The sequence below is a fragment of the Squalius cephalus genome, assembly GCF_949319135.1.
Source record: "Squalius cephalus genome assembly, chromosome: 12".
NCBI lineage: Eukaryota > Metazoa > Chordata > Actinopteri > Cypriniformes > Leuciscidae > Squalius > Squalius cephalus.
In genome coordinates, this window is record NC_137133.1 from 109,600 (window position 1) to 127,799 (window position 18,200).

An 18,200-nucleotide genomic window follows, 5' to 3' on the forward strand; every position below is an offset into this window, starting at 1 on the left:
GGCTTTTTTGAAGCAACATACAATACAGAAAGTAAAGTTCATTGCTCAAACAAAGACATCTGCATGTTCTACACAGAGTGACAAACTTTTGACGCAAACTTTTCAGTGTATTTAAGACAGTGCACTTTGGCCTTTTGTTCTGTGTAGATTAATTATCATTTGGATGCAAATGTGTCTCTCCTCATGTAAATTGGATTTCATGACAATCAAGTTGTAATTACATTAACTTGCTGTTAAAGCCATAGAGCTGTACCCTGTGCTGTCCCAGACACAGGCCTTACCATCTCTCACAGCTCTGGACTGTTTCATGGCATCCTGCACACTTTAACACACATTAATAGGGATGTCCTGGGATTGGTATCGGGTCCAATTAAGCATTTTTTAACTGATCGGTATCGGCACGATCCTTTATTTTACGTCAGCTGTCACACAGGTGTTGTGAAGTAAGTGGCGGTATGCACCTTCAAGTGGGTTTTCCTACCGCCATTAAAAGGAAAAGAATGTAGATGTTCAAATGTAGAATTAATATTCAGTGACTCGGATCCTGATCAAAAATCGGGGTTATATATAAGTATATATAAAGTCAGGATTATGCATAAGTACTTAATTTGCATAAGCGTGGTTACCATCTGTACAGCTGATCAGTATTCACTGAGTGATTATAGAAAGTTACTGCATATGCACAAGTCCTCTGTGGCTTCTTAACATCTGTCACAGTAATCTTTTACTGATCCTATATTTCATGACACTGATTGTTCCTTGTGTGTTGTTGTCCTCCAGGTCCCTTCATGTGAACCTACCATGGACCACATGCTCTATCAGATGCTGGTCCTGGGTATGGCTGTGATGATGGCCCGAGCGTGCCCCAAGTACTGTGTGTGCCAGAACCTGTCTGAGTCGCTTGGGACCCTGTGCCCGGCTAAAGGCCTGCTCTTTGTGCCACCTGATATAGACCGCAGCACTGTGGAGCTCCGATTAGGGGGAAACTACATCCTTCGAATCACACAGCAGGACTTTGCCAACATGACAGACTTGGTGGACCTTACTCTCTCCCGCAACACAATCAGCTACATTCAGCCATTTTCCTTTGGGGACCTGGAAACCCTCCGTTCTCTTCATATTGATAACAACCGTTTAGTGGAGTTGGGCCCTGATGACTTGCGAGGGCTGGTCAGCCTGCAGCATCTCATCCTCAATAACAACCAACTGGGTCGCATCTCTGAGAGGGCGTTTGAAGACCTTGCCGCATCACTTGAAGATCTGGACTTGTCCTACAACAACCTTCAGGCTCTGCCCTGGCATTCAGTCCGGCAGATGATCAACCTGCACCAGCTGAGCCTGGACCATAACTTGTTGGACTACATTCCCGAGGGGACCTTTGTGGATCTGGAGAGGCTGGCCCGCTTGGACCTCACCTCTAACCGGCTCCAGAAGCTTCCGCCAGATCCCATCTTTGCCAGAGCACAGGATTCAGAGGTGATGACCACATCATTCACTCCTCAGCTGTCACTCAGCATAGGAGGGAACCCGCTTCACTGCAACTGCGAATTGCTTTGGTTCCGACGTCTGGAGCGAGATGATGACCTGGAAACTTGTGCCTCGCCTCCCGGCTTGAAGGGCCGCTACTTCTGGAGTGTTCGGGAGGATGAGTTTTTGTGTGAGCAGCCACTGATTACTCAACACACCCACAGGATGCTTGTTCTGGAGGGGCAGACCGCCAGTCTACGGTGCGAAGCCATAGGAGATCCCACCCCAACTATCCATTGGGTGACCCCTGATGATCGATTACTGGGCAACTCTTCCCGCACTGTGGTGTACCGCAATGGGACCCTGCAGATCCTAATAACCACTTCAAAGGACTATGGGACCTTCACCTGCATTGCAGCCAACCTGGCTGGTGAATCAACCGCTTCAGTGGAGCTGTCAATTATTCAGCTACCCCACATAAGCAATGGCACAGGCCAGGCATCACAACCCAAGTCCCGTCTGTCAGACATTACAGGCAGCTCAAGGACTAGTAAAGGCTCTACCAAGAGCCCGCCAGAGAAAGCAGTCTCCGTGTCTGAGGTGACTGCTGTGTCTGCCTTGATCAAGTGGTCCATCAGCAAGACCGCTCCCAAAGTGAAAATGTACCAGCTACAGTACAACTGCTCAGATGATGAGGTCCTCATATACAGGTATGAAGCAGAATGTATTCTTTCACATTTCCTGGGCTATGACAGAAATACTGATCCCAGAGAAGAATATGTTGTGATTTAACAAACTGTGGGGATCCAAGTGTTTGTTGGTTTGTTGGGGGGGAGCGGTGGGGCATATCAATAAATTATGAACTGGTATGTGAGCTGGGAAGGATTTGCACGCAGGTATGATGTTCATTCTATTCATCAGTGTCCATGTTTTATTAACGGCTCCTGTTAGTATTGTGTACTGTAACTTTTTTCATTCAAAATTTATATAACGAGCAAGTACATCATGAATCCATCTTCCAAACTGTGCTTTTGTCTAATTCCTAATCACTATGTTACTCCTCTATTAATATGATCTATCTATTTTCAATCTTTTTGACCGAGGGGCACAACAGACAACCACTGCAAAGTAACCCAAGTATCTGCATGACGCGTCATATACATAAACAGAGAGAAGTAGCTCTGGCTACAATATTCTGTCTCAAGACGCATGCAAATCAACCAAATTTTGGAAACTTCCTTGGCTCAAATATTAAGGCTGTTTATAAAGGCTGTTTTCAAGTCCTGTTTTCAATATTTCAAGTTGTTATGACAGAAATAATATTCTACATTTGAATCAGTTTCAGAGATTTTTGGAAGCACGGATTTTGTTCATTTTAACAGCTTCTGAAGCTAGCAAGAGTTCAAATATGCAGTATCATAACTACTTGTTTGAAACAAGTTTAATGGAAAGTGTGTTTGCTCTCCCCACACATTGTATTCACATTAAAAACCAAGGTTTTCCTCACCTGGATTAAGTATTACCATATCTCCTATTGTTCCAACACGTGAAGCATAGACACATTTATAAAGATCAAGTATCCACTGCTAAGGAGCATGTTTGGTGAAATCACTAATAATACCTCAAACTATGGAACATTTAAGGGCTCCCAAACTTGAAGTAGTTCACCCTGGGTAATTTTAAACCTCGGGTAAATTGGATCCTAGATGCAAAGAGACGTGTATCACTGCAGCGTATCAGGAAAATGCCATACCAAACACATTGCTTTTCATCAATGACAGTTACATCACATTGTTTTCATCCTAGTAGCCTGATAAATACATAATCTCTGTAAAGTAACAGGCCATTCATATCCAGAGTATTATTAGTAATAGTCAGTAATAGTCTATTGAGCAAATTACCTACATTTAATAAACCAATGAGCGTTGCAAAGACGCAAACTTGAGTGGCAAACCTCTACCCAAAAACCTTTCATAACCAGAACATAACTAACATAAGTAAGGGATAATCCACGGCTAACTGTGCATTAAACGGGGACAGAACGGGGAGACCAAAAAAACACCCAACGCGAAAGGGGAGACTGAAATTATCAAAATTATGGTTCTTTTGTAAGTTAATTTGTCTACCTGTTATTAGATCTAGCATTCTGCTCTCTTTAAATCATGTTTACATGTCAGTCAGACGGCCTCTGCGTGGTCCTTGGCCAATGAAGGCTGTGATGGAGTCCATACCGTCTGCTGTCACTCTGAAGGTCTGGCTACGCGAGACTACAGGTGTACAAGCTAAGGGGGAAAAACACAAGTGCTTTTCCCATTTTTGAACTATCACTGTTGGCATATAATGCAACAAAGATTTATAAAGTCAACAGAATTTATTACAATACAATATTGTTTCAAAGCAGCTTTACAGTGATAATCAGGAAAATGATTTGATTATGTAAACAGAGTTCAGTTCGGCTGTACAGCAGATCTAAGGGAAATAGTGTCATTGTTCAGCTGAAGTCAGTTCCGTGTTGACTCAGTTTTGTGCAAAGATCATCAATTATTAAATTAAGGCAGTTCTTCAGAAAACATTGATGTCATCGTCCAGTTCAGATCTCATACAGCTGTGTGAGTACAGTCAGATCAAGACTATTCCTGAATATTAAGTGTCCCCAACTAATAAAGCCAGAGGCGACAGCGGCAGGAACCCAAACTCCATCCGTGACAGAATGAAGGAAAACCCTTGGGAGAATCCAGGCTCAGTCGCTCAGTTCTCCTCTGTGTCACTATGATTCAGGCTGCATCACTAGTCAGAATTCAGATCAGGATTGGTAACATTCAAATATTCATCCAGTTCCCATATCTACTTGATTATTCTGTGTATTCACAGACTAAGGGGATACGGAGACTCCGTGGGTGAGTAGCATGTCAATCCTCTGCTCTTCGATGAGGTAACAGTCCATTATTGCAGCTGCTAAAGTGCCCTTACAGAGAGGGAATCCAGACAGAGGGAAAATCAAATTACTGAAGCCATTCACTCATGAATCTCTGAAGAAACTGCTCGGCTCAGCTCATAGGCAGTAATTCTGTGTGGCATCTTTATCAGAGGCGTCCATGTTGTGCCGGTGTGAGAGAATACATTATCGACTCATTTCTTCATAACGGCTCAATGAGCTGCCTTGGAAAATGATTACTGGGTAATAAACTCTCAACGTGGCAAAGATGCAGTACCAAAACCAGCTGCGACAGATACCCAGGACAAGCAATATTTCTGTCTGCTGAAAGTGCTGTGCTATACAACAGTCCCAGCCTATTAGAGCCGTGAGGGTGAGATCTCTCTGTTTGCATGCTCTCTTTCACACTCAGAAGAGGGAAACTAACACACACACCTTGTGTTTTGATGAATTCTGTGATGCTTCTCCAGATGACATCAAAACTTGACGGTAGTATATATGAGGAGCAGAACTTTTGGTGTTGGCAGGGCTATTAAAATAAACCATCCACTTGTTAATGTCGCTGGGATCCTTCAGAAGTCTGTACAGAGACATAAACAAGTTGTTTAAATGAAAAAAGCAAACGTTCTTTCACTCTTCCATTTGTCCTGTTGTCTGCAGATGTCAGAATCTGAACACACATCTGTATCAGTTTCAGCGTGAGTGATTTATAATGGCTTCTGTTTGCTTCTGACGCGACACTCACATCCAGTGAAGGCAAATGTCATCCGTTAAAGGCATACTATGCAGTTTCTGTTTTTGTCAAACAGCTGTCGTCAAATATGTTGTTGATGTATGTGACGTTGTGCCGTAAAGCAAGTCATGATTCGGCGGGGCGCCACCTATCTAACCTGCATTGCTATGGGTGCCTATGATGCAATGATGTATAACTATTGTATAACTGCATTATGTATAATGCATAACTACTTATGTATAACTGCATAGGCTACGGGGCCTATGATGCAATGATGTATAACTATTGGTAGATGTCTTGCTCTGGAGGCGGGCATCTGCAAATGTACATGTGTGATGTCACAGATCCCACAAGTTCAGAACAAGCTGTTTGATCGTATGATTTTTGGCAAATTTGATTTCTCATGTCATTGTAACGTGGAGTCAACAGAGTTGGGATCCATGTGCAGCTTTATTGTAAAACAATGCTCGTAGTTCAACAGACATGAGTAAAACACCGGCAAAAGATATAAGGCAGAATCGTCAAGATAACACAGGCAATGGTCAGGGCAGACAGCAAACAATACTGACAATATCCAGGTAAACAGACAGACAATCTAAAGGCAGCAACAGGGTAAACAGGGTAAACAGTCCAAGGTCATACACAAGAGATCAATATACAGGAATGAACCATCAGAAATGTCAGCAACAGCAAAACAAGAATTTGCAAGGTGTGTGTGTGTGTGTGTGTGTGTGTGTGTGTGTGTGTGTGTGTGTGTGTGTGTGTGTGTGTGTGTGTGTGTGTGTGTGGAGCCCTCTGGTGGCGATCGGAGGCTTGATTTGTGACAGTCATAACCCTGTTTATTGAAATATTTAATAGTTTGTCTTTGTTTTCTTCACAAATCACGTCTCACATTTCATATCAAGTTCTTTACTGACATTGTTGTCTCATTGGTAAACTAGTATAGTAGCCTTCGATAAAACGTTATGAGTGGTAAAATTGTTGGTCTTGGTCGAAATGAGTCCTAATTTATGTTAAAATGTATATAAATAATTTGCACACAATAAAATATTGACATGAATTTAGAGATGAACATAGTTAAAATGTAATAAACCATATTTTGTTTAATGGATTGTTATACTTTAAGAGTACAAGTTTGGCCCTGGAATAAGAGCAGAACAATAAAATCCAAATATAAATAAAATAAATGATGAAAACAACACAAAAATTATAGTTTCCAACACAGTTTAATGTGGCCTTCAAATAACAAAAAGAAAAATGTTGTTATATGTTAGTTTTTATTTTTTTTAAAGAATCAAAGAGCGGAAGGTATGTATTAGAAACCTGAGCTCTTGTGCAAGCTGTGAGAGAGTAAAAAAGAAGAAAAGATAAGAGAGGACGAGAAGAAGATGAAAGGAGGAGAGCAATGGCTGGATGAGAGGCTTTATTTAATGATTTAATGAGCTCATGCTGATTGCTTACAGCAAACCTGAGAAGAGCGTGCATGTGTGAGTTATCAGCGTTCACTGCAGTGACTGTTCCTCGTGTCTCTGTTCTAATGAAACACACTGAACCTCGTGCTGACGGTCTGAAACTGATGTGAAACAGGCATCAGAAGAGCCGTACCACCATCCTTTCACTGGCGACCCACAGATCAAATGCTTTACTGTCGTTCTTGCTGTGTTTTTCCTTTCCTGCAGTCATTTCTTTATTAATATCTGTCAGTGATATGAGCTTGGCCATCTGCTCATGGCAGCAGCACAGATGGGTTGAAGAAGTGAAGCCAATTACTGTTGGCTGTCAGCTCAGCATGGACCAGCTCTAGGGAAGTTCACACTCAGATAAGAGGCGTCCAGTCAAGTCTAGTGGACAGATGAGCAATATTTTTAGACATTTGACTACTAATGGCATACAATCTGGTCTTGTTTGTGGCTTATTCTGGTCGAGAACAGGAAGAGAGTGTCTGACTTTCAGAGATCTATGATGTTTGTCTAAAAATAATTCAGTAGAAAAAAAAAAAATTAGAACGGAAAACACTAAAGAAGTGAGCAATAACATGCGTAGACTTTGTGATCGATGTCAGAATACAGAGGGGCTGATTGTGGACGTCAAACAAACAGTTTAATTTTTTCAAAGATTTTAAAGTCAATAGTAGTAGTATATAATTGTATCCCTTAAAACTCAACTTTGATCACCAAAATTACATATTTAAACGTTTTTTTCCTTTAAATTCTTCATGCCTTGAGATATCTTGAATGTAACTCTACAGCCTTGCTTCATTTAGTATACACGGTCCATGAATATGCTAATTAGCCCCGCCTCCACTCACTCACGCCAGCTCACAGATACACTGAGGTAAACGCTGCACGATGGTATCGCTCTTTACAACATTGGACACATAACGGTTAATAAAATGATTAGCCTTTTGCTTGACTGTTATCAAACAGCTAATAATGTGTTGCTAATGTTACACAAAACATGTTCCCGTTCGCCATCTCAGAGTCAGCTGCTTTCTAACAATCATCAGAAATGCTTTGAACAACGCAGAACGTCAGCGGAAAAAGGCATGTAGTTCATCATAACATCGTAATATACATTATACACCCGCTATATTGCTAAATCTACACGATTTTTCCATACCAACAGAAAAATATCCCGGGATAACCTGGCATCTCTCGAGACTCCCCTGCTAGTTCACTGTTAATGATATGCTGAAGCCCGCCGGCACGTTGATCTGATTGGTTACAAGGTAGTTTGTGATGATGGCTTAGGCCGAAACGCGTCTGTGAGGACATAGTAATAATAAATGTATGAAAATAGAACCTGAGAGTGCGGTTTTTCATCTTTACTTTTGATAAACGTTTTTTATTACTCGCACCCATAAATTATTTTGCGAGTTGAGCGCGCCTGCTCTTAATACAAGGTAGTTTGTGACGTCAGAAACACCAGCGATTTCAAAGCGTGTTTTTGAGACTGTCTTTGGTTCACTGCAGTTTTAAGGAGGAAATACTCAGCAATGCTGTCGACTTATGAATTTACACATGGTTTGTCTTAAAGCAGATTAAAAACACCACATAGACACATAAACAACATTAAAAGCTGGATTTTCACCACAGGGAGACTTTAATACATAATTGATGCCTCTAGCATTGGCAAATCCATAACTACACAAGTAACTTCCCTAAATGTCTTCATTGAATTGGACCACCATCAACCTAACTCCTGATGTCGTTGTGTACGGTGGACATCAGACAGCAGCAGTTTACCTCATGGGAAAAGAGCAATAGTGCACTTGATTTAGACTAATATATAGTGAACTCTGTGTGACGCCACAACACGGCTGTCACGAGTCCTGAAATATGATCTGACACTCCAAACACAATTAAACAAAAGAAAAAGCTGGTTTAAATAGGATGCCCAATCTTCTGTTTTTTTTTGTTTTGTTTGTTTTTCACGTTTCTGTGATATGTTAGATTTCAAGTAGTTTTTCTTTTCTTTTTTTTTGTAACTTTGTAAAGTGCAAATTGTGCTGAAGCGTCTGCTGCTGTCTGAATTTTCATCTTCTCTTCCCCTGATTTGCATAACAAAGCATCTGTTAGATAAATAATGTGCCCTTCGAGTGAGTCGGAAGTATTGGGATTACTAGTTCAACACATGAAACACTGGGAGAAGTTGTGCTTTCCAGTGGGAATCTCTTCATATTAGCTGAAACACGAGTGGCCAAGTGACGTTAGAAGAGCCGTCTTGATTTGAAACAAGGCAGAAACTCTGATCATTAATACAGATAACATGTAGAATTGTTACGAAGTGCTCTGAGACTTGGTTTGAAGATCTAAATGCAGCTTTATTAGGACAATCCAGAATCGTAATCCATATAACAGGCCAAAGGTCAAACACACAGTCCACATGAACAACTGGGCAGAAAGCTCAGACAAAAGGGTAATCCAGAAAACTGGCAGAGAATCAGAAAACCTGGACACAGGAAACCAGGATAACGCTCAGAATGGCAGAGTAATAGAAACACAAGACTTTATTAAGTAAGAGTTAATACACAGGGCTTAAACAGGCAAGAGTAAAGGAGAAGATAACAGTAATCTGAGCAGGATTAGTCCAGCAGTGGTTGTGGGAGTTGTACTGTAGATAAAGCAGAGGTACAGAGCGCCCTCTGGTGGAGATCATGAGATGGGACAGTCCTCTAGAGAGAGACAGTGGGTGGAAAGCAATGTTTTTCATCATTCTGAGATGAAATTCATCATTCATTTATTTGGGGTTATTGTTCACAATACTTTTGTTTTGTTAATACTACTTACCCGTTGTGTTTCCAACATCAGTGTGTGGCGTATCGTAATAAATAAAGAATGCCTGAGGATCAAACTTCCCAAATGTACTTTAATCATACACTAATGATTTTTTATGTTTTTAAAAGAAATCTCTTTTGCTCACAAAGGCTGCATTAATTTGATTAAAAATACAAAAAAGGAATATTGTGAAATATAACAATTCAATACAGCTGTTTTCTATGTGAATATATAGTAAAGTGTAATTTATTCCTGTGATCAAAGCTGAATTTTCAGCATCATTACTCCAGTCTTCAGTGTCACATGATCCTTCAGAAATCACTCTAATATGATTTGATGATCAAGAAACATTTATGATTATTATCAATGTTGAAAACAGTTGTGTTCATTTTTCATGATTTTTCAACTTTGATGAATAGAAAGAATTGATCTGAAATAGATTATTTTGTAACATTAAACACTACCGATCAAAAGTTGGAGTCAGTAATATATATATCTTATATCACTCTTTTTGGTGTAGAGCCTCAGCTCAACTTTCTCATTTTGAGGCAGAATGACATCTTAATGCCGAGCCGCCATCTGGTTGAGCTATAATCAGCCAGTCGTCGCTATAATTCAACACATGGATGCCCTGGAGTCTCAGGGGAGCCAGAGCTGCATCCACCCATTTCGTGAAAGTGCAGGGTGATAAACCTAGGCTGAAGGGAAGAACCCGATATTGGTACGCTTCGCCCCCGAAAGCGAACCTCGGGAACTTCGTGTGATGAGAATGGATTCAAATCTATCGTGACAATCCAGTCCTCAGTCTGAATCTGAGACACGATCTGTTTGAGTGTAAGCATTTTGAACTTGAGTTTTACAACTGTGCGGTTTAGTTGACGCAGGTCTAGAATAGGACGCAACCCTCCATCCTTTTTTGGAACAATGAAGTAACGGCTGTAAAACCCTGACTCCCTGCTGGGAGGAGGAACCCCTTCTATCGCCTCTAGTCTGACCCTTTTTGCTCCATAACCAGAGCCTGGGCGGACAAGAACCGAACTGAATTCTGGAACCCTTTTCATTTGTGAGCGGGACCCAGCGAGGTATATTTGGCAGTAGTTTCCACACTGCCAGAAAATCTGCTAAGGGGACCAGTCTCTTGAAACGGGCCTCTGGTATTGGTCGAACAGACACCAACGGCAGGGAACAACCGAACTAGCAGCACTGTGGCCCTCCTCTGAGGATCGCCCCCTAGAGGACGCCGAGGAGAAACGGGCACCGTGTAATGAGGTGGAATCCGTTTCTCCCTGGAGGGGACTGCCCTCAGAAGTCTGACGGCCTTCTTCTTAGTCGAAGCCTTCTTCGAGATGATGACTGTCCTCAGATCTGTCTCATCCCAAGACGGCTGAGACTGCTAAAGGAACCAGCCTCTCGAGACTGGTCTCTAGGATAGCTCAAGAAGCCAATCCAGCGTCCTGAAGCGGATGACCGGCAGGAAACAACCGAACTGACCTCTCTTAAATCCTCCTTCTGGGAGTCAGACACTGAGACTAGAACTCGCTGGAGACCGCTGCGCCCCGAAGCACACGAGGTAGTGGGGTTGGCAGAACAGCACCTGAGGGCACCGAAGGGAGATGGGCACCGTATAATGAGGTGTTATTAATTTCCCCCCAGGAATTGCAGCATTTATTTCCTCAGAATTAAATGCAGCCAAAGATCAACCAGACAAGTAAACACAGTCATAGATGAAAGTCTAAATACTATATAAATGCAGACATCTAACTCCTCAAAGTTCAGATGAGAACTGCCTCGGCAAATGCGAGATCTGAGCCATTCCCTTCCCCATATAATAATCATAAATGTTTCTTGAGCATCAAATCATCATATTTGTCATCATTATTCATGATTTCTGAAGGATCATGTGACCCTGAAGACTGGAGTAATGATGCTGAAAATTCAGCTTTGATCACAGACATCTCAGTCTATACTTTACTATATATTCACATAAAAAACAGCAGTTTTACATTAGAATAATATTTCACTATTTTACTGTATTTTCGATCAAATAAATGCAGCCTTGCTGAGCAGAATAGACTAGATCCCAAACTTTTGAACGTTAGTGTACATGTCAGATGTGTTTGTTGTTTGCTTCTATCAAAGCCTGTTTATACTGTATGAACGCAGTGGATCAGATGATGAGATGATCTGTGTGTGATGAGTCTGTGGTTGTGTGTCCGCAGGATGATTCCTCCCTCCAGTCAGGCGTTCAGGGTGTCCAGCCTGGTGTCGGGGTGTCGGTACGACCTGTGTGTGCTGGCGGCCTGGGACGACTCCGCCTCCACACTCACGGCCACCAGCGTTGTGGGCTGCGTGCGCTTCCACACCGGCGACGGGCTCCCGCGGTGCCAGGCTCTGCACGGGCAGCTGCTGGGCGGCACCATGATCCTGGTGGTGGGAGGAGTGATCGTGGCCACGCTGCTGCTGTTCATCGGGATCCTCGTGCTGCGCTACAAGGCAGGAGACGGAGGGAGCGCTGAGGCTGAGGCTCCGGTCAGCAAGATGAGCGACAGCACTGACTCCTACTCTCAGCCCAACGGAGGACGGCTGGGGCAGAACGGCGTTCCTCTGCTGCGGCCCAAACCCAAAGCGACCCAGCAGGACAGAGTGGTCCAGTTCAAGTCTGGTTCTCTGCAGAGCAGCCTGTCCTCCTCCTCCTCCTCCTCTTCCTCCTCAGGTTCAGGAGATGCTCCCCCCTACAGCCCCAACAGTGCCCTCGCCAGCGTCCTGAGGGCGGCGCCGCACAGACCCCGGCACAACCTGGACCAGCTGCTGGGGGCCTTCACGTCTGTGGAGCTGCGGGGCCCGTCCTCGGAGCCGCTCCCGTCCGGAGGCGCTGCTCCTGCTCTCCCGACTTCGGAGCCTACGGACCGGGAGCCGCTGCTGGGCCAGACTCTGGACTCACGGATCAGCAGGTTACTCACATCGCCTCTGCCCTCCAGGCCCCGGAGGAGCCACTCGTTCGACACCGGCGACTTCACCGTGTCCCGTGCGCAGCAGCTGTGCTCGTACCCGCGGCGGATCAGCAGCATCTGGACCAAACGCAGTCTGTCAGTGAATGGCATGCTGCTGCGCTGCGACGAGGACGGGGACAGCGGTGGGAGCAAAGGCTCCGGCGGGAGCGCTGACTGGGTCATGGAGAGCACTGTATAGGGCTGAACCTACACCTCAAACACTCCATCCTGCAGGACATCACCATTATTACTGTTACTCGCCTTGCCATATCCAGAACAGGGGAAGAGTCAGGGGGAATTCACCAAACAATCTAGAACGTTATATGTGACCCTGGACCACAAAACCAGTCGCACGGGTATATTTGTGGCAACAGCCAACAATACATTGTCTGGGTCAAAATTATCGATTTTTCTTTTATGCCAAAAATCATTTGGATATTAAGTAAAGATCATATTCCATGAAGAATTTTGTAAGTTTCCTATCATAAATATATATATAAAAAGTTATTTTTGTGAGTGGATACAGCAATATCGAGGACTTTGGACAACTTTACAGGCGATTTTCACAATATTTAGATTTTTTTGCACCCTTAGATTACAGATTTTCAAATAGCAGTATCTCGGCCAAATATTGTCCTATCGTAATAGACCATACATCAATGGAAAGGTTTTGTAGTTCAAGGTCCCATATTTCGGTGTAAAAAACCCTGCTAAATTTAGCAAATCATCCAGTTTTCAGCTAAACACGTCTATTTTCTCAGTAAAGTACGCTTGTTTTAGATTGCGCCTTTAAACCAGTGCTCGTCAGGGACGATCACTATAATGATACGGTTCTAAAGAAATTATCTACATATAAAGATAAGCAGAGTCCATGGATTCTTCCAGCTGATGCATTATAAAAACATTGACAGCCAATCAGAATCCATCCTGCTTTAATGAGCTCAAGCATTTAAAGCGACAGACGCCAAACTGCAGTGTGTGTGTGTGTGTGTGTGTGTGTGTGTGTGTGTGTGTGTGTGTGCATGTCATCTTTATGTCTTATTGGGGTCTGAAACTATGGGATGGGTTGGAATATAAACTCTTGAGCTACTGCAGTTTTCTAGGCTGGTTTGAGAACTGATGAACATAGACTGAGGAAATGAATTTACCATTCCAATGGTTTCCCTGAAGAGCAGCATAAAGACTCTGTGAATATCTTCTTGTGCAACACTGTATATATGTGTAAAGAATTTAAAGTTTTATATTTTTTATCTTGTTGATCAAACGCTCCTCTTTCTTGATGAAAGAGAACTGAAATGCATTCATCTCATCCTCACTCTCTTCCAGCTCTCGTTTACTCGTGTTTCCCTATGAGAAATCATGTGTGCAATTTCAATGAATCTTCAAATATTTGAAGCTGGTTGTTTACATGTGATGTTTTTCTATATTTATGTATTTACAAAGGTGTTTGAACGACATGAGCCATTAGTAATGAAGAATGACTGTGAAAACATGTCTGTTGTGTTATTTTGAGTCACTTTACAATGACAAGCAATTGGATTTCTTGTGATATAAAGCAAGGCCAGTCCAGATGTTCTCCAACAGGTTCTGGAGTTCACTAACCTCCAAGTGTGCCATGGGATTACTTATAAGTATTCAAGTATTTAACACTCATACAATTAACAATCCCCAAACAACTATTGTGTTTAATGAAGAGCATCCAGTCCTTCAAACACTGTGTTGGTCAGCCGTAGAGAAGCACTGGCCGTCCCGTCCAACACAGCTGGAGAAAACTGATTTGCCTTTGACATTGAAACATCATTCTGGGTTCACTGTTATCTGTTCTGCTTCACATGCATTCATCCGGTTCTGTTCACACACAGTTCAGTAACAGGAATGACACCGCATCACACACCCCAGATCATTCCTGAAGGATTCAGTGCGTTTACATCAGGAGTTACGCTCATCTGAGGAACAGAGGTATGTGTCTGAGTTTAAGTTAACCCTGAAATATCCCACTGATATTACTGTAGTGATATGAGTCATTTGAAGTAAAAAATTAAACAAATCTGAAAAAGCATCCCAGCAAATGCTGATGGCTTCAGGATTGTGTGTCGTTTACCCTTTCATTTTGTAATGAATTTAAAAAACATTTTGCAACCATATCTATTGTGTGATCTGCCGTGTGTAGCAGTTATGAGCCGAACTGTGGCTGACAGTAAGTTTACACCAGAATATCATATTATGGCATAAATTATACATATCTGATATCATGGTAACAGAGGTGGACCGTCACAAAGGACATTTACTTGAGTACTGTACTTAAGTACACTTTTTGAGTATCTGTACTTTACTTGAGTATTATTTTTTCTGGAAACTTTTTACTTTAACTTGACTACATTTGAAAGACATATCGTAATTTTTACTCCACTACAATTCTGTCAAGGTCCTCGAGTAGAGAGTAGTAACGTCAGTCAGGGGATGATTTTGGTTGGAAATGAAAATCAGATTGACGTTGGAACTCGACTGATGTTGGTTTCTGACGTCAACCCGATTTTCGTTTTCAACCACAATACGTCTGTCCAACTTTGGAGATTAATGTCAATCTGGCGTTGGATTCTGACATCAACCTGATTTTCATTTTCAGCGTTGGGTTTGCTCTTCTAAATGCGAATTTTGCCATTGTTTTGGTGCACACTAGCTAGATAACAATAAGGTTAACATATACTAAAAGCCAAAAAACTTTAAATAGGGCAGTATCTGAGGGATCAGCCATTTGGGTGTCCGAAACCATTGTGGACGTTATTGAGTGACTTATTCAATCCCACATTCAATCCCACTGGAACTGTGTTCTGGAAACACATCTGATATTGATTTGAGGGTTAGGCAACAAAGCATTGACATTTACTTTTGATACTTATGTACTTTTAAAAACAAGTACTTTTGTGATTTTACTTCAGTAAAAATGGGTCTTTACAACTTTTACTTGTACCGGAGTAATATTTGACCGGTAGTGTCTGTACTTTCACTCAAGTAAGGAAGTTGTGTACTTTGTCCACCTCTGCATGGTAGTTATTTTTGCTGGGAATTCAATGCACAAAATTGTATATAAAATAATCATGAGTTAATGTCTATTTTTGATAATCAGCTGAATTAAATCTTTTAAAAATTAAAGGTGTTGGCCTTTTTTCACATTTTTATCTGCATCTTTAAATAAATGATCAGATTATTCATCACAAAAGTTGATCTGGTTTGTTGAGAGTAAATCGCATCTCAACTCTTCCTCACTAGTTTAAAGATGACTGAAGAGTTCTGTGTGAAGAAAGAGCTTCATATCAATGTGCAATTATAACAACTTTAGCATTTCATCATTTATTTTCATTTTGTTTTGTTTTCTAAAGAAAAGAATTATAAAACTATGTCAATTATAGACCTGGTCAAGCAGCGCTGACCCTGATCCGGGAAGAGTCCGAGAGCCACGGTTCATCTTCCCATCCACACTTCCCCATGCACTTCATATTAGGGTTAGGTTAGAATGGCATCTACGCTAATTTTAGTGTCTGTGTTTATCCCGAGGTTTTCCTGCAGCCTGCCGGATCCAGGCCGTATCCAGATCTGACGAAGGACCTTCGCCTGGACCGATGACAACGCAGTGCTGAAGTGCCAACTAGTCTCTCCCTATGGAGGATCCCACTACCACTCTACAGATAAGGCGTTGTCGGGAAAATTCGTTTCGCGTTCCTACCCCAAAGCAAAAAAATAAAATAAAATTCTTTATCAAAATTTATAAGGAAAGACAAGTACTTTGTTTAGGCTTGGCTTGTAGGGAATTCCAAACCTGCGTATTTTCAAACGCACATAACTATAGAACCCATTCTAAATGCTCATGTGAACGCCATCAGTGTTTCTCACAGGTTCGCGTTTAAAGTCTGTGTAGAGAGAATGGTGTCGTCTTAGCGGCCCCTAATTTAATAACAAATGATCATTGCGACGGAAGCAAATCAATCAAAACTAACTTTAGATGGAAATAACTTAACTCTGCTATAAAGCCAAAACAATCTCTGTTACCTTAAATTATACGCTTATCTCTGTAAAGCTGCTTTGAAGCAATCTACATTGTTAAAAGCGCTATATAAATGAAGATGACTTGACTTGACTTGACTTCCGTGTCCCATCACTCATCCGACAGCTCTGAGGACTGAGTCCCACTGAGGGCCGCTTCTACAGGCCTCTGGTCTTCTGTGTGTGGACACGCTGTCATGACATCAGTCTCAGGGGAGCGTGTGTTGAATGGAGATGCTTGAGTCTGGCAGTTTAACCACTGTCTTATAAAACAGGCCAGAAACACTCGACCTGGGCCAGTGCATTACTCTCAATCCCAGAGGGAGTTTTAGGAGCATCTCTAGAGTTTGCAGGACTGTCCCAGGATCTGGACCTGGAGTCTTCAGTGCTGTTTATAGCTCAGAGAAAGAGCAGCTCTCAGTCTTCTGTGCTGGATAACACGTTCGGCAGAAGCTGTAGCTGTGCTTCAGTGACTTGCCGCTTGAGTTCACGAGTCCCGTGATGAAACCAGGATCAGTGAATGGGAAATGAGTGGATTCCCCTCCCCGTCCCAGGGCCCTGTCCACAGGCTCATTGGCGAGCAGGTCTGATCCTGCTCTTGTCCATCTTTATCCGTCTTTAGTGTGTAATGTTGTTGTTTGATCATGAGTTCTTCTCTATATCAGTGTCAGTGTTTCTGAACTCCTGAAACGCCTCCACTGTAGTCTTGAGTTTCTTCCGGGAACGAACACGTCACATTATTCCTCATTATAATAATTAATGCGCAGAATAAAGGGGCGGGGCCTGGTTGAGTTAGTTAGTATTGCTTTGAAACTTGTGGTTATGGAAAGGGGCGGGACATTTCCCAAACACACTTGAAGCTCTCAACCAATCACAACAGACTGCTCCAGCCGACCAATCAGAGGACAGTGTGCTTTTCAGGAGGAGGGGCTTCATAGAGACAGGAAGTAAACAGAGCGTTACTGACAGACTGGGAAGTGAGGAGCCGCAACAATGGAGAAGATGAGGAGAATAATCAACATTCAAGCAGGAAAACCTGTTCTAATAGAGCCTGAAACAACATCAAGAGTTTGAGAAAGGGTTAAATATTGGCTGATGTTTCCCCTCTTGCACACAAAACAGATTAATTTTGCAAGAAAAACATCTTGAGACTGAACTGAAGCACAAGAGCATCTCTAAAGACTGACGATGTGTTTTTATTGCGCTTTTCCTGAAACTACATGGAACAAGAGTATATTTCCCCAGTATAAAAAAAAAACAAAAACAATAGTTTTACTCATACTTTTCTTGAAACACGAAAGCCCAAAATAAAACAGCTGCACTTTTGATATCAAAATAAATCCCTGTATAAGCACAGATATGCACCCTGATACACTCTTATTACAAGACGGTACGCAGTTTATTGCAAATTGCTACAGGCCATTATCACTACATTGCTCCCAAATGTAATATTGTTGTATCATAGTAGAATAAGTATAGCCTGACTACGTCAGACTTCGTACTTCCGCTCAATTTCATTTCGCTTCTGTACTCAGTCTGAGACAGCTTCAGAGCTTTCTGTTTGCCACCGGTCTGGAAACAGCCGGGCCAATCAACGAACAGAGGGCGGGCTGAGAGCCGTGACGTAGACGCTGATTGTACCGTGGATGCGTAGATTTACTTCACATAATCTGCAGAAGTCGTTCACAGCCATGTTCACTCCGGTATTTCGCTCGATGGTTTTGTTTTCGCATCATACATGTGTTTACAGTGAAAGT

At 42.3% G+C, this 18,200-nt stretch overlaps 1 protein-coding gene across 1 annotated transcript in view; it reads left to right on the forward strand.

Moving 5' to 3' along the window:
- Positions 1-17,685, forward strand: part of lrfn2b (leucine rich repeat and fibronectin type III domain containing 2b) — a 95,940-nt gene extending 78,255 nt beyond the window's left edge. The window contains exons 3-4 of the mRNA XM_079887841.1: positions 781-2,177; positions 11,632-17,685. Coding sequence (XP_079743967.1) covers positions 802-2,177; positions 11,632-12,601 — 2,346 coding nt within the window. The 5' untranslated portion in view covers positions 781-801 and the 3' untranslated portion in view covers positions 12,602-17,685. The remainder of the gene's footprint in view (positions 1-780; positions 2,178-11,631) is intronic.
- Positions 17,686-18,200: the final 515 nt, after the last annotated feature.